Below are 17,269 nucleotides of genomic sequence, written 5' to 3'. Positions count from 1 at the left end.
CCATCAGTCTAAAAATAGGTTTCATTTAGAAGCATGAACACAACTGAAACTGAAACCCAAGATATCAACAGAAAGTCTTTTTTTGGATTTTGCGTCATTCTTTGTCAAGTCAAAGAAAGTATGTCTCGTTGTTCCGTCATCAGAATTCATCAAGTTGTTACGATAAAGGATAAAGAAAATGAAAAAGGACAACGACGGACATTATAAGAAGCGGTAAGAATGGAAAGAATGTGTGAAACGGATCAAATCTCATCATGCCAGTCGACGGGCATGTGGCCTGAGGATGTTTGAAATTATCCATCTTGATAACTGCTGTCTCCGCAGCGGTTAAACCGGTCAGATAGGAGGAACACAAGCCGAGCGAAGCCGACGCGCTGATGAAATGAAACCCTGAGGAGAGGAGCTGGATGCAGCCGAGCTCTCCTCCCAGTTCTCAAACCACCGACTCGCTCTCTCTCTCTTTAATTCTGTCTCTTCGTCCTTCCTTTACTGGTCTCTTAACTTGCCCATTCCCCTGTTGCTCTCTCTGGAACTAATCGCCTTCCTCTTCCTCCTCCACGCTCATCTTCTACTCTCCTCCTCCTCCTCCTCTTCCTCCGCTTTCTCCTGTCCTGCATCTCAGATCTTGGCCTCCTCCTCCTTCTAATTTCCCTCTTTTCTTTTTTGCTCCTCCTCTTCATCCATTCCTCATTATTTTTCCTCCTCCTCCTCCTCCTCCTCCTCCTCCTCCTCGTCTTCTAGCAGAGGTGGGCTGTGTTGCTCTGACAACGGCACAGCGGGATCCTCGGCAGCTCATCCAATAATTATATCGGTAGGGAATTAGTTCTATAAATGTTTTTCAGTAACTTTCCAGAAAGCGAACTTACTGCTTACACACACGCACACACGCACACACACACACACACACACACACAGGGATGATGTCATCTCCTTCCTACACTAAACAAAGGTCTTTGTGACTTGTGCTTGTATTTCAACACCATTCAGGTGAACAGAATCTCTGGTGGCACACAAATCTGCATTGCTGTCATTTTCTCATCAAATCAGGCGTCTCCAAATCCCCGCGTTCCTCAGCGCGGCTGCGTGACGATGCTGCTACTACCGCACGGAGCGAGAACAAAATTAAAACCCGCAGAAATCGGCAGCAGCTGAAGGTGGGAGGAATCGCTTTGAACGTCTCCCGACTTGTGTGTGGGAGACGCCGGCCGACGAAGGAGACACGAACGCACCGGCGTGGGGCTTTAGCATCAAGCAGACGCGCAACATTTGCTCAAGGAGCGATGGAAATTTCAGAAAATGTGCTTTCCTGTGAGATCTGTGCCGACTCGCTTCACGTGCAGACGCAGTCTCTCCCGTTTGGAGTTGCATGTTTCTGTACGAATCAGGAAATAACAATGACAAGATTTTTATTTAAAGTCTGAAACGTGAGCGCGCCACGACAAGGATGGGCCGCAGCATCTGTCAGGGACAGCGATGTATAATAATATAAAGTAGCCGTGGGGGCCAGTTTGATGGACGGGGACAAGCAAGGACTCGCCGATGTCCCACGTTGCTCCTGCTGTAGCTACAGCTAATGGATCTTAAGTCTATGCTACTGGAGGTTTACCATCTCCTGATGCATTTCTTCCAAAAGGTGCAGATTGACGACTCGATCGATCACCGGTCAATCAGAGCCAGCGATGATAATATCGTTGATCAGTTAACCTTTTCTTAAAACAAAGCTGCAGTTTATGCGTGTAAAAAAGGGTTAGGATGTAGTTGGTGCAGAAAGATTCTTGAATATTCCATCCCTGTGTTCACATCTGCTCCTTTCCTCTTCTGCGAACCAAACAAAGTACACAAATGATGTTGTCTTCCTCGTAAATTGGACACGAGGACAGCTCTGATTTCTACTGATTAGATTTGGGTTAAACTAAAAGTGACCTAAACTGGCTGCAGTTGGACTGAGAAAAAGGGGGGGGGGGGGGGACACTTTTGAGACACATTCCAGCGTTCAAGTAAAAAGTTAGCATCGACATCGAGAAGGCGTCACAAAAAACATAGTAAGAGCCATTAAAACAAACCTGATGGAGCCCAGCCGGACATTTCTATTGGGTGAATTGGTTTGTTTCACGACTGGCGAGCAGGAGAAGTCGTGCTTCCCGCTTAGAATTGCTGTCGCAGGCAGATTTTCGAAGGTTAACGTGACGGAAACTCCCGTTTTACTCACCTGAAGCCCAGAAGCCGGTGAAACCAGCGTGCTTTCCTCGCCCGCCGTCTCTTCCCTCCCCGTCCCACTGCTCCAGCATTTATCATTATTACTCTAGAGAGGGTTTCACCTCTAATTACTTTAATGAAAGCAACAAAAAAAAAAAAAAGCAATTATTTCTCTTCACTCTCACAGCAGAGGTTAGGTAATTATGCCAATCGACGTGACGGGCAACAGAGACCTTTACACCAGACATCTGAGCCTGGTACAATGTAACAATGAGTGACTCAGTGTGTGTGTGTGTGTGTGTGCGTGTGTGTGTGTGTGAGAGAGAGAGAGAAAGACAGAGAGCAGTGGTGTCCAATGAACTATGACACGAGATCCACTTTGCGTCGCCTCTCTTCTACCTCTGTCTCTTTGTTTGATGAAAGGAAATATTGTACTACAGTATATTAGAAATAAGGAAATGAAAATCATTATTATTATTATTAGGCTTTGACTATAGTGAATGCTGTTATTTTTACTGCAAAAGGTGAGGGTAGACATTCTGAGCTGTGTGGGTTTAAATGAACAACTGATCTAAGAGTATTAAAAACGACCATTTTAACCACAGCTAGCTGCGCATCTCGGACAAATGAATCCAGAAGTACTATATTCTGTTGGTTAGAACCCCCCCCCCCCCCCCCCCCTCATTCATCATTCTACAGCTCCCTGTCTTCCTGCTTTCTCCTCCCTGTTGCCTCCCTCGTCACTTCATTCCCTTGAATCAGGTGGATCTGCTCTAATTTTGGCGCATTACGTAAGGGATAAACGCGGCAGACGCGACCTGAGAAACGTGCAAAACGCAGAAGCACGTGAGCTCACGAGGGGAGGAACTGAGCCGCGTGTTTGTGCAGCAAAGTTAGAAGAATGTGGGGGATTTGAAGGATGACACACATTTTTATGTCGATGGAAAATGAAATTCCTGACGGCGGCATGGGGGAAAAGATTCAAAAGTTACATTCAGGAGGATTTAAATGTGATTAAAAACAGAGCACAGAAGAAATGAATAGGCTTGAATACTGTAATGCTTATTTTTCGTAGGAGAAGTACGACTTGTCGCCTCAAACATCCGAGCTCGGCACTTTTACTGAATTCTTTAGAGGTAAGAATCACAGAAAGTCGCAGCTTTAATGTCGAAATGGTCAAAAACACAACGAGTAAAACCACTTGATATAAAAAAAAAAGAATCTGAAACATTAGTAAAGACGTTTTAGCCCCCGGCAGGTTCTATTCGTTCATTACAATCCACCGGAGGCGTCTGTTCCACCACTTCTTGTTTCTTTATCTGTCTCCTTTATCTTCTCCTTTCATCCCTTCTCGTTCTATGTGGGTCACTTTGAAAGGCACACGCTGGTGACGCAGTATGCCCAGAGTGTGTATATGTTTGCACGAGGGTGACAGCACCCCCCCCCCCCCCCCCCACCGGTAATGGGGTGTGATGGATAATGATTGCTGAGCATATGCAAACATGCGTCCTTCTAAAAAGGTCTTTAGGAGACAGGGATGGCACATTTTACCATTTTACTTATCCTTCTATATAAATGTTGCAAAGGCAGAATGGGCAGGGGGGGGGGGGGGGGGGGGGTGGGGGGGGGGGGTAGCCATTGCGTTTGATGTTACATGAATAGATTTCAGATTAAATGATTTGTGTGCAGCGGCTCATATTCATCTAAGACGTGTTTGCGTGATCAAACTAAGTAGAGAGTTATATTATAATAGCAGGATGAAATGAGCAGATGGGGACAGATTAATAACTAATGACAATCATTTGCGTGTAATTATCTGTTTGGACGTAATCAATCATTACAAGGTTGCCTGCAAATAGAAACATCTGAACGCAGCGTTAGCAGAGCTGCTGAATGTCGGCCGCTGTCTGAACCCGAGAACACAAATACACACAGAAACACAGGAGCATGCCACAACCGACAATCGAAGGAAGAATTCAACACACACACACACACACACACACACACACGAGTTAGAGCTGCAGAAAATGTCGGTTCTTTAGTGTCAGTTACACAAAACCTTTCTTCTCATCTGTACACTCTTACAATAATGACAAACATTTCCCAGCTCCCTGCATCGGACTTGCAAATGTCTTCATGCATGTGTGTGTGTGTGTCTATTGGGCAGGGTATGGAGGATGTGGTTGTCATGGCAACTCAACTCAGACTTCCTTCCCATTCCTGTTCCACCATATAGCTTCTTCTCTGCGTCTGTCTGTCTGCCTGGTTCTGCAGAAGCCTGAACGGCTCTTCTGTCCACTCTGATTGTCGACCCAATAAGACTCCTGAGGCGCCGGTGGGAGACGAACGCGTTCGTTCCCGTTCTTGAGGCCGAACTGGACAACCCATTTCAGGATCAGAACGCAGGCTGTTCAGAGATCCTCTCTGATTGTCATGTCGTGTTCCCCCTGTAGCCCGATTCAAACACACCTCGTGTATCATGTTTGATACACACGTTGGCCTTGCAGGACTATTTCTTTAGATCAGACCCCCCCCCCCATTTTTACAGATTAAGGCACATATATTTTTTTTAATCATATTTGCTCTAAATACAGAACCTTCTGACAAAATGTGTACATTTTTACAGCAATTACTTCATGGTTCGGGCTTTAAAGGGTTAAGGACATTTATTTTCGGAACACGCTTGCGTCTTCGGACAATACCGGCGTTTCCTGCAGGATATTTGTCAGGGTAACCTGAAATAAAAAAACAACAGCTCTACTAACCAGTAGGTACATTGTATTTCAAAGGCGCCTTAATATCGTTGGCCTTCTTTATCGATACATTTGATCGATTACATCACTTCGTACTAAACCACGAATGTGATTTCAGTCAAACGCCTCAATAACTTTTAATTATTAATAAGCATTTTAATGTTGAACGCATTTGTCTACTTGCTTGGCTTCTTTTATTTCTTCCGCCTGCTGTCTTGCGGTCATATTTCCAGTGAGCTGACTTTTATCTCCACTTTAATAAGTATAATATATTTAATTATAGTCTAGTTTTCTCCTCTCGGTGCTTCTCCGACAGGGAGTGGGCGTGTAAGAGCAGCTGCAGTCGGGTACAACCATCCACTCTTATTAGATCCCCGTCTTCACACGCGCACAGACACACAACGTCGATGTGGAGGCGCTGCAGCGTAATAACGCACTGCGTTTGAGAACACAACACATTACAACGTTAGCATGAACACACAGAGGAAAAAGAAGTGTAACACCGATAGGACAGGAAACAGATTTACTAGATAATCAGGATTTTCTGATCATTTCTTTATTGGGCAAGTTGTTTCGTATGGAAAAGGGCTTTAAAATTAGATTATGTTTTTATTGATGGATAGCTTTTATCGCTTTTTTTAGCTGGTCTTTTTGCTTAGAATAAAAACTACTGAAAGGATTTCAATGAAACGTGATGGGAGGGCGCATCTGTGCTGGGAAAAAGTCCTGATAAAATTTGCAAAGAAGGATCTTTTTTTTTTCAACATTTGGAGATGTACTGCCTTCAGCGTTTTATTCATTTCTCAAGGATAAAATGCAGGGACCCTGATGTGAAAATTTTACGGAGCTGGTTTTGTGTGTTTTTACGATTTGGTGTGGATCCAAATAAGAAATCGGCATCCACAGAAGTCCAGAAGGAAGACAGGGCATGTGATTAAAGACATAATTAGACGCTGGCCCGGACAGAAACAGCGCAGCAAAAGAGGAGATTGAATAGAAACCAATAAACACTTCTGCTATGAATAAATACACTGTTCAGAATACCCCAAAAAACTGGAGACAAGTACACCATTTAATTTGCACGCTTTGATGCGTGTGTTGTGTGTGTGTATCCGGTCGTGAGGCTGGATACAGGAAGCCTGACTCTTTTCCTCTGACCTTCCTCCCTCTATTTATAATCCTTCGCTCAGAACACAACATGTCAGTTCTACCCGTTCAGCCCTCTGTGCCTGAGCTGTATACTCTGGGGCCTCTGGATGGTTGTTATTACTGCGTGTTTTATACCTATCTTAACAGTTTATTGCCTTTCCCAGTAATTTTAAATCTGCTTCATCTACAAACGACAGCGCTGTAACAATTTCTTCTGCTGAGCATGCTTTAGAGTGTGCATTATTCTGTCACACCTACTAGACAGGCAAGGTGAAGGTCCACATTATTTCTCCTCTGCTTTCGGATGAGGTGGAGGAGAGAGTGATAAAAGGGAAAGTCAGATTTGAAAGAAAGGGGGTGGGGGGGGTGGTGGGTGTTAAATAATGCGAGAGAAAGAGAGAGCAGTGATGAAGGAGGACAACAGGACGTGCAAAGAGAGGGAAGAGGAGTGAGGAAGGATACGAGATAACTGTGAGAAGAGAGAAAGAGGGATGGAGTGAAGGATAGAGCATCTGTAGGCGGTCTTGGCTTTGCCCAAAGGCCTTGGCTTCTCTCCTCAACCATCCTCCTCCTCCTCCTCCTCCTCATCACTCCTTCACACTATCACTCTCTCCTGATCTCTCGCTTTACCCTCTTCAACCTTATCCACATCTACCTCCCCGCTCACATCTTTATTATCCCTCCATCCTCCCACCATTTTCTCTTCTCTCTTTCTTTTTTTTTAATGCTCAGTCACACTTCTGGTTAAAATTCAGTTCAAATCGAATTTATTCAGCTGCAGCAGCGACTCCATATAAGAACGGTTTGCAGCATGAAGAACGATTGCTGCCCAAACAACAATAGAACGTCACACGCTACTGTGCATGTACTCAGAGGCTAGCTCGCTAAGCTAACCTCTGGTCCATTTTACCGCTGAGCCGAGGAGGAGTGCATTTGTGTTTCTCAAGTTCAAGCCTTTAAAAACAATGTTTTATTTCTACAATCGATATAACAAAAAGAAAAACACGAAATGAATTGATCAATTATTTGTAATGATTTAGATTTCTACAAGCAAATTCTCCTTTCTGTTTTTTTTGGTCTTGCAGAATAAGAAAAGTATTGTTTCCAGAACTCCCACTCAGAAAGCCCACTCTGTTTCTATTAGTAGGAAGAAGACGGCGTGAGTGAGAAACCGCTACGATTAGTGGTGTCTTATCATGCAAAAAAGAAAACGTTAATTACAATAATAGGCTGTGATTAATCGTGATTAATCAAAGTCAGGAAAAACGCGCGCGTGCGGATGGTCACGCAAATAGCAGAACAAGATATTATAATTAAATTCTAAAGTAAAAGAAAGACTGTGTTGTCACGATTCATGGCCAAAATAAGAAGAGTTGGTTTCCTGAGTCTGGTTTAAAAGGTTCTCTCCAGGTTCTGCGGCTTCTTCCCACCAATAAATAAACGTGTAGGTGAATCGGTGAATCTAAAATTGTGTGATTTGTTGTGGCCCTGTGACGAACTGCTAAGCAAAGGGTTGTGTTATGACTTTAGCTTCATGGAGACATGAGGGGAAAACGCGTGTTATTTTGGTCACAATATATTTGAAAAATATCAGCAAAACGCCAGCTGATTTGTGAAGCAGTGCAGTGATTGGTCGCACGGCAGCGAGATAATAGTGTGTGTTATTGTGATATTGAGTCAGTAAAGACCTGTCATGAAGCGCGGCAAACGACACAGGGGTGATACCAGCGTCTCCTCATCCATCCTCTCTCTCACGTCTCCCTTTGACACCTACATAATTACAGTCTGCCAGCATGTGTGTGTGTGTGTGTGTGTGCGTGTGCGTGTGCGCCAGGGAGCGAGGGCAGGCGTGTATTGTGGGGGAGGCATCAGATTTTGCGCTGTGCATCCGTAGCTGACCTTTGCGGCTTCGAATAGACGTGCGCAGAGAGCGAAAGAGGACAGCAGGGAAAATGAAACGAGAGAGAAAAGCGGGAAGAGTGCACAGAAGTGGATACAAAAAGAGAAGACAGAAATAGGCGGAGGGAGAAGGTCTGTCGTTACGTGAGCAAACAGAAGTGAAGGAGGCAAAAGAACAAAAGTCAGAATATCGACGGCACACAGAAGGGAAGTTAAAAGCTTCGCTAACATCAGACTAGAGCTGTCTAGTAAAACACACAAAGCAGAAAGAGAGAGAGAGAGAGAGAGAGAGAGAGAGATAAAGATGCTGTTGCACTAATTATAGCGTGTCTCTGCAGCTGAGGTCTGCCGGGTCGTGTGTGTGTGTGTGTGTGTGTGACAGTCTGCCATGAAAAGAAAACCGCCCAGGGAAACCAAACTAAGGAAGAGAGCATCTTAGAAGCAAAGACTCTGGTTATGTAGGGTCCGGTTAACCCGCTGGTTAGCCTCAAGCCAATCTGGACCACGGAGACCAATGGCTGGGATGGAAGAACGGCAGGCGTGTGGGTGGCCATCATGTTGAAACCTCTGGTGATGGACTCGGACGTTTTTGCTTGATAGAATGGAATCTTTGCTGTGCAATGAACTTTCTTGTATTTTAAAGTTACGGTTTGGTTAATTAAAACTGTTAAACAAAGACATGTCTAGTTGCTGAGCGGTTTGAAAAAGCTGGGAGGATGCTGCTGATGGCGAGCTTTCCTTTCAGGGCTCCACATTTTTTTAAGGCCTGAAGGGAATTGATTTATTTGTAAGGCAGATTTAGAAATAAAGATGTTTTTTTTTTGGTTGCTCTTTTTTCTCCCCACATCAGTAATGTTTACACTGTATTTGTGTCTGAGAAGCCTGGGAGGTAGACGAAACCCTCAAAAAAACTGGACAAGCTTTCAGGTGACGCAGAAAGTCACGTTACAGCCTGCATGAGCGCATGAATACTTTACCAGCGTGGTGGAGAGAAGGCTTTGAGTTCGAGACTCATCTGCTTGAGCGCTGACAGATGATCAGCGCTCAGTAATCCTACCTGCGTAGACGCACAAAACACAAAAAGACACTCGCCAAAAAGGCCGGGGTTAATCCGTACACCAAATGCATGTCTGGGTAATGAGTCATGATAATGATAATAATGTCAACAAACAGCCGCAGAAGAGTCAGAGTCAGTCAATTCCTAACGTTTAAACAGTCAATTAAAAGATAAGGTTATCAATAAATCTGCTAAATCAGGGATGGGGGGGGGGGGGGTTGATCCATGGGCCAACCGCAGCCCCGCAGTCCATTTTTAATCGGCCCAAGGCAAATTATAAAATATAAACGAATAGATACATCCAGAAACACGCTTTGGGGGTTTCTGGCAGAGCGGTTTGAGACAGAAAAGAGGGACGCTGTCCTTTCTGCACATCCAGCCACTCCAAGGTAAATATACTGTACATGTGTACATGTACATCTACGCATCAGTGTATCTATGCTAGATATGTGGATGTGTGACTAAAACTGGTTCTGAAAATAAGAGGAATGTCAGTTTTAGCAGCAGTGATGGAGTCGGCGACACCTCAGCAGTTAACTCTCCATGCAGGTACGTCGGCGGCTCGGAGGAGACAGACGGGCCTGCTGGGAGGGAGCGAGGAGGCGCGACAGTAAACGGGGCTACGGATCTTTGGGGGGGGGGCACGCGTTTAAGATGAGTCCCGCCTTTTTGTGTCGCGATTCAGGCATGAAGCAACAGTTTCTTTTTATGTTTATCATGCTTTTACACGCTGCAGACTATTCGCGTTCAGCATACAAGCCGTTAGCGATGCCCTACCGTAAATTAAATCTACCGTAAATTACAAGCGCCTTTCACAATTCACTGATCATCCTGTTTCGTCAGGTCGTTTTTCCGTAGCTGTTTAAGCAGCGGTTTGTTCCTTTTGCACGTCTCTCTCTCGACGCACGGCATTGCGAGTTCATTTAGAAACAGCGCCGCGTGCGAAGAGCATGAAGAAGGAAGTCATTGGCTAATCTCCAACACGACAGGGTTCCTCTTCTTCTCTATTACGACAGAGAAGATCCACCTCTGTTTTCTCTTCTCTTTCACCTTTAACCCCCCCCCCCCCCCCCAGCTCCATTTCCAAGCAGGAAAATCTCCTCTTCTAGCCAGCCAGACGACTAATAAGGAGCGGTTCCTGTCCTGTCGGCCAATGCCCGGTAATGCCTCACTGCATTATGGGCAAAATAACCCAGACAAAAACACGTGCTCTCAAAAACTCCAGAAAAGGCTTGGAGAGGAGAGAGAGAGAGAGAGAGAGAGAACTCTGAAATCTCACTCACTTCTTCTCAGCAGGATATGATTGATATGCATTTTAGGGTGTAAAATCCAAATTACACCCTAAATTGTCATTAAAATCTTCAAAGAGTTTGATAATGGCTGCTGCATTTCGATCCATGCGTCATGCTCTGTCATAAAAGAGCAAATAAGTTTTATTTATATTCTCCAAAAATCACTTCACTGTTCACTGTTCACAAGTTGCAGGGTGAGATTCTCCCACGACATCAATGCAGCTACGCCACTCGTCGTCGTTTTAAATCTGGCTGCAAGAAATGTCCATCGTCTTCAAAGCCACACTTAAAGATCACTTTCTGCCTTTTGGTGAAATCTGGCAACTTCTACGTCTATGGCTTATCAAATGTGAAGACCTTTTTGACTTTTGAATATTAGGTGCACAAAAGAAGCTATTTAAATAAACAAGTCGAATCGAGGGCGGCTCGGTGGCGCAGTGGTAAGCGCTGTTGCCTCACGGCGGGGTGGTCGCGGGTTCGTCTCCGGCTTGTGGCCGTCCTGTGAGGAGTTTGCATGTTCTCCCCGTGTCTGCGTGGGTTCTCGCCGGGTTCTCCGGCTTCCTCCCACCACCAAAAACATGCAGCCTAGGCTGATTGGTGACACTAAATTGCCCGTGTGTGTGTGTGTGTGTGTGGCTGGTTGTATGTCTCTGTGTTGCCCTGCGATGAACTGGCGGCTTGTCCAGGGTGTCCCCCGCCTCTCGCCCATTGACTGCTGGGATTGGCTCCAGCTTGGCCCGTGACCCGATAACGGAATAAGCGATTAGAAAATGAAATGAGAAAAAGTCAAATTGAACTTTGGGAAGTTGTTTGTCATTATTTTATGGCATATTACAGACCAGTTAAGTCACCAATTAATTGAGAGACAAATGAATAAATGGATGAAGGCGGTATTTAATGAACATGAAGACATTTGCTGAAGTTAACCGAGCCTTCACAAACAGCAGCTGCAGTTGAGACTTCTACAATGTTATTATATTATTATATGTTATGTTATTATAATATTATTCTCACCTCCTTCCCATAACAGGGAGAACATCATACACATGCATGTCTATCTGCTCCTCTTCTCTGAGGCTGAGGGGGATATAGTGTCAGGAAGTCTTGTCTGATCGTCTGCTTAAAAATTCATGGGTGTCTTTAAGCCATCCCGGACTCTGAGCCAATCGTCCCACTGGGTGTAACAGAAACACCACGAGGGATCCGGCGGGTGTAAGAAGTAGCCATTCAATTATTGAATCATCTCTACAGACTCCATAAAAGAGGCCTTGACCAGATGAAATGTCCAGAGATGAGCATTTGTGCATAAAACTACATTCCGATCCATTTTCAGTTGTTGATTATTTTCCCTATTCCCTATTAAAAAAAAAACCTTCTGTGCAAGTTCATTGGATGAATGAAGATTTCTATTTTGCTGCTTTCAACTTGATGTAAACGTCAAGGCGACGCCAGATGAAAACCCAGGAAGTCAACCCACAAGATGTTCAAATCACTTCCTGTGATTACAGTGGCTGTCAAAGCTGTATTTCATTGATTTGAAATAAAAAGAAATATTTCAGATCTCGTTCTTAATCCTTTTTTCTCTAAGTGCCAAAACCTCTACATTTATGTAATAAAAAGGGACTCAAACCCAGAACCGATGCGCTGAACCTTAGTAAATCAAAGCTCTGTGACGGTTCTAAACCATCTGCTGTCGTCCCCTGTTATGTACAAGGATGATTTTGTCCTCCTCCCGAACTTGATTTTCCCGGGAGAACGCCAATATTCCCGTCCTGCCCTTGTGGCATGTTGCTCAGCGGGGCATCACAGAGGCCCGCCTTTCTTTTGGGCTGTTGACCCCGTGTATGATGTTTACACAGAATTCCACACAGCAGCACGTTAAAGATTCATGAAGGCCTTTCGGAGCCTGCGGGCGGTAGAGAAACGACATCATCGGAAAACTGAGATCATGATACTCTGCTGGAAGCTGAAAATGCAAAGCTTCATTAAGGGAGAGCAAAAAACCTAAAAAAAAAATGAATGAGAAAAGTTCCTGACATGGATTTGGGATCACCCCCCCCCCCCCCCCCAAGCTGTAGCTCATTTTCTCTCCCTCCCTCTCTCCCCTTCTCTTTCACTCGTCTGTTCTCGGTGTGCCGTCCTAATTGAAAGGTAAAAAAGAGAGTTTTTGTATTCTGGCAGCATCAAATGATGAGAGGCCTATTGATCACTGTTTACCCCCCCCCCCCCCCCCACACAGCAACATGAGGTACATCAAAAAAAACAAAAATCATGTTGTTCTTCGTCTCCGGGTTTTCCCGTGTCCCTCTACGTCTTTCTTCCCGGTCACGTCTCTCTCTCTCTCTCTGTGCGTGTTCGTCTCCCAGCCTGAGAAGAGATCAATGATGCGGTACACCGGCCCGTGTATGACGAGCAGCTATTGTGATTGGCTGTAAATAGCGGCGGGATAGCGTCACAACATCCCGTCCCGCGGCGCGGTTCGTGTTTTCTGCACCATTTCCCACAAAGGCCGGCGGTGAAATCTCACAACACGAGAGACCGGGTGAAGAAACAGACTCGTCCTCGTCGTCACAGACCGGTGACGCTGACGATGTGTAGCAGCAGTGCAGACAGACACACAAGCAAAGATCAGGAACCCGCAGTGGATCCGGGTTCTTCCGCTCTGGGAATCCCAGGCGCCGCGCGCACAAACATCAAACGTCAGTATTTCTTGTTCAGAGGCAGGTTCCGCAGTCGCGTTTTTCTCCTTTATCGCGGTTTGCAGTGGCGTTGCAGTAAAATGCTCCGGCAGGTTTGTTAAACCTGCATGTTTTTGTTCTGGCACCCCTTTGGGTAAAGAAATAGTGCATCCGATCACAATTTGAATCCAAACTCTGACCGGATGAAATAGATGTTGTCCATTTACACGCAGCCATTGTTGTTGTTGTTGTTGTTTTTCCACAGCAAACCGGCGGCCGCTAACATGACCCCCCAGTTTCAAGACATTTTCATTCAGCGCCGTTACGACCGCCACCGCCCTTGGAGGAGGAACAACAATGATGCCCCCCCCCCCGTTGCGCCATTGTTACTTATAGATAGAAGCGCGTAACAATGACTGAACAGGCTGAGTGAAAGGACTGGATGTCAATCACATGCATGGAACTGAAAGCGGCGGGGGTGGGGGGGGGGATTAGCTTTGTGTGAGGGGGGGGGGGAGACTTCCGGAATGACTTAACTGTGCATCTGCACATAAAAAACAAACTGCATGCCCTGATGTAGCGTTATAAAACGTAGCTGTGTGTTTTTATCGGCTGGTACTAGCATACCTTGATGTACTGTACATGGAAAAATACAGTTGAGTCAAGAAAAGCTTCTGTTCTCTTCGAAAGTGTTCCGACTATCAGAGTGATCGTAATAGCAATGATCAATGAGCTACAGGAGCCGAAGTTCCAGAGGCGGGCTACACCCTGGATGAGCCGCCAGTTAAATCACCGGGCCACACACAGGCAGACAATCTGGTTTTTTTTGGTGGTGGGTGGAAGCCGGAGAACCCGGAGAGGAACCCACGCAGGCACGCGGAGAACAAGCAAACTCCCCGCGGGGAAGCCCGCAGGTCGTGGATTTGAACCCGTGACCTTCTTGCTGTGAGACAACAGCGCTACCCACTGCGCCACTGATCTAAGATCTCGTCAGAGATACTCCTGCGGGGGGGGGGGGGGGGGGGTAAAAACTGGAGCGGCCCGCTGTGAACTCTCCTGGAAACGCTGAGCGAGAAATTGCGTCTCGGAGGAAAACACAGAGGAAGAAGAGAGAGGGTCTCTGAAAATGACGATGCAATAAAAGCACCGAGAAAACGCACGGCGGCGTTTGAAAGGGCGGCGGGTCGTCAAAACGCAAAGCGTTGTTCGGTACGGCAGACAGGTGAACTACAATACGCAAGTCAAAATGATTGATGTGACCTCGTTTCCAGTAAAGGTTAAACACACACACACACACACACACACACACACACACCCTGATCCCCTTCACATGCTCCAACACAACAACAAAAAGCTGCAACATCACAGGAAACGCATCGAGACAAAGTAACGGAGGCGAGTCTGGACTAAATGAAATGAAAAGACTTTCAGGAATCGCCTCCGTCCGTCCCGGTTCTTAGCTGGCTGTGATTATTACGGCAGCGTTAGCTCAAAAACGGGGAAACAAAAACATGAAAGCAGAGAGAGCCGGATAACAGACACCAGAACATCCTCCTCCGGCCGGCTTCCTGTCCCAGCATCCTCCCAGCATCCTCCCAGCATCCTCCCAGCATCCTCCCAGCATCCTCCCAGCATCCTCCCAGCATCCTCCCAGCATCCTCCCAGCATCCTCCCAGCATCCTCCCGGCATCCTCCCAGCATCCTCCCAGCATCCTCCCAGCATCCTCCCAGCATCCTCCCAGCATCCTCCCAGCATCCTCCCGGCATCCTCCCAGCATCCTCCCAGCATCCTCCCAGCATCCTCCCGGCGTCCTCCCGGCGTCCTCCCGGCATCCTCCCAGCATCCTCCCAGCATCCTCCCAGCGTCCTCCCAGCATCCTCCCGGCATCCTCCCGGCATCCTCCCGGCATCCTCCCGGCGTCCTCCCGGCGTCCTCCCGGCTCCCCACTCACCGATACGACGTCTGCTTTCTGAACGCCAGTCTCGTAGTTTGTCCTCCAGCGTCTCCGGCTCCATGTCGGGCAGGCTGGTGAACGCGTCGCTGCCGCAGCAGCTCAGGGCAGCCTCCTCCGAGCCGGCGCCGGACTCCGAGTCGCCCCCGTCGGCACCCAGAGAGGCCGGCCGCCCGCTGAAGCTCCCCGCCGCCGCCGGGCCGCTTCGACCTTTCGCTTGGGGGTCCATGGCAGTCTCTCGCCCCGCGCGGGACCCCCTCCGCCTCCCCCCCCCACCTCGGCTTGTGAGGGGGACACAGGTGGTGGACGGGACTAACTGGCGGGTCTGGGGGGGGGCGGGGTGGGGGGGTGGGGGGAGGGGAGGGGGGGTAAATGACGCCGTCCACGCGCCCAGCGACCTGATCGTTATGGCTATTGATGGCTGATACTGCAACCATTAAGAGCAGCACGCGCAGCCTCGCGGCGGACGTCAGACTGGAGAACGACAGCAAGAAATGAACGTCATCCCGGAAGTAGAGCGTAAAGCCTTCAAAATAAAAGCATCACCGAGAACGCGAATTAATTAACAACTACCCTAGAATATTTGACACGATAATGGAATTATTTAAATGGGAAGAAAGTTAAAATTTATAGCATACTAATACTACTACCACTACTAGTAAAAATACTACTACTAATTACTAGTAGATAATGTAATTGTTTAAATGGCAAGCAAGTTAAATGTATAGCATACTAATACTACCACCACTACTAGTAAAAATACTACTACTAATTACTAGTAGATAATGTAATTGTTTAAATGGCAAGCAAGTTTAAATGTATAGCATACTAATACTACTACCACTAATGCTAAAAAATACTAGTAATTATTATTATTATTATTATTATTATAAATGATAGTAATAATATAATACATATATTTGTGAAGTTTACCTACACCATCCACGTTTTGAATGCAACTCTATTTAGCGGTAAGTAGAGAATGAGAAATAAAAACATAAAGGCTAATTCATGTCAAAAGACTTTTTTCATATTTCTTTCTGGGAATAATTTTGTCAAGTGAAGAATCTTTTCAGCAACAAATCCATCCATCTGTCAACCATCCATCCATCATTCATCCATCCATACATCTTGTGGAAGTTGTCGTATCTAAATTGTGTTCTATCAGTATAAAGCCTTATAATAAATAGACACTACGGTAAATGCTTTTATTTTCATCTACCCAACAGGAAGTTGGCTGTTTAATAATTTCTAGCAGGACGCAGATTTTAAAAAATTGCAAAAGTGCGATGTGTTTTGAGGGCGCCAATAAACACGCTCAGTGTGTTCGTACATGCCTTAACATCCATCCATCCATCCATCCATCCATCCATCCATCCATCCACCCTTCTATTTATCCTCCAGCAAACACGCTCGTCCATCCTCCTGTCTCGTGGGACAAGCAGTGTGGCATTGTGGGACGTTCCCTCTCCTCCTTTCTGCAGCATCATCAGCCAGAAAGTAGGGCAGCGAGTGATCGTACACGCACGAGCACACGCACCCCTCCGTCTCACTGTCAAACACAGTACTAAAACACACGCACGCGCTGTCCACGTGCTCTTCCTACGGATTGTGCCTCATACCTGTTTTTGGGAGAATCTTGCGCCAGCGATGAGTTTCTTTTCATCATAGCAAAAAAAGATGTATTTATTTTATTTTTCCCATCCTCCAGTGATTGACCGCTGTGCATATCATCACGGGATGAGTGCTTTGAATCCACTAATAATAGAGTCCTTACTTCTAATTCAATTGTTTTCTTCAGCAACTGTTGTGTAAACAAGGTTATAGGTAAACAACAAAAATGGTGGATATTACAATTATACGCATCCATTATTTATAAAGTCAAAATATATTCAAGTTAATTTATTATAAAACAATTCAAATTATGTTTAAAATGTTTTTTTGGGGTACTCTGCTGTGGAATAAAGTTAAATAAAGATGAAAAATAGTAATGCTATGGTATTTATATTGAAAAATATTATTTCGCCGAATCTATATTTGAAAGATATTTAAATGAATAGATTCGGGGGGGGGGGGGAATGCAACATTGTGAACGCCGTACAAATGTGATAAAGAAAGATTGTGATTATAAAGAAGAACAAAAAGATGGGCTGGCAGAACACAATGTCCTGAACACAATCTAACAAGGCAACTCATCACAATAAAGGCATGTTAATGGTTTGATATAATTTTGGATTTTATGAGTCAAAATGTTGGCTTAGTGCCTCATCATTTCGATTTAATATTTCATATA

At 45.8% G+C, this 17,269-nt stretch overlaps 1 protein-coding gene across 1 annotated transcript in view; it reads right to left on the bottom strand.

Annotated features, from left to right (window-relative positions):
* The window catches only part of dgki (diacylglycerol kinase, iota), a 34,585-nt gene extending 19,380 nt beyond the window's left edge, over positions 1-15,205 (bottom strand). The window contains 2 exon segments of the mRNA XM_068755012.1: positions 14,977-15,007; positions 15,010-15,205. Of these exon segments, the coding sequence (XP_068611113.1) occupies positions 14,977-15,007; positions 15,010-15,205 (227 nt within the window).
* Between the last annotated feature and the right edge of the window lie 2,064 nt (positions 15,206-17,269).

Source organism: Brachionichthys hirsutus, chromosome 22 (genome assembly GCF_040956055.1).
Source record: "Brachionichthys hirsutus isolate HB-005 chromosome 22, CSIRO-AGI_Bhir_v1, whole genome shotgun sequence".
Lineage (NCBI taxonomy): Eukaryota > Metazoa > Chordata > Actinopteri > Lophiiformes > Brachionichthyidae > Brachionichthys > Brachionichthys hirsutus.
This window is presented reverse-complemented; position numbering and strand designations above follow the sequence as displayed.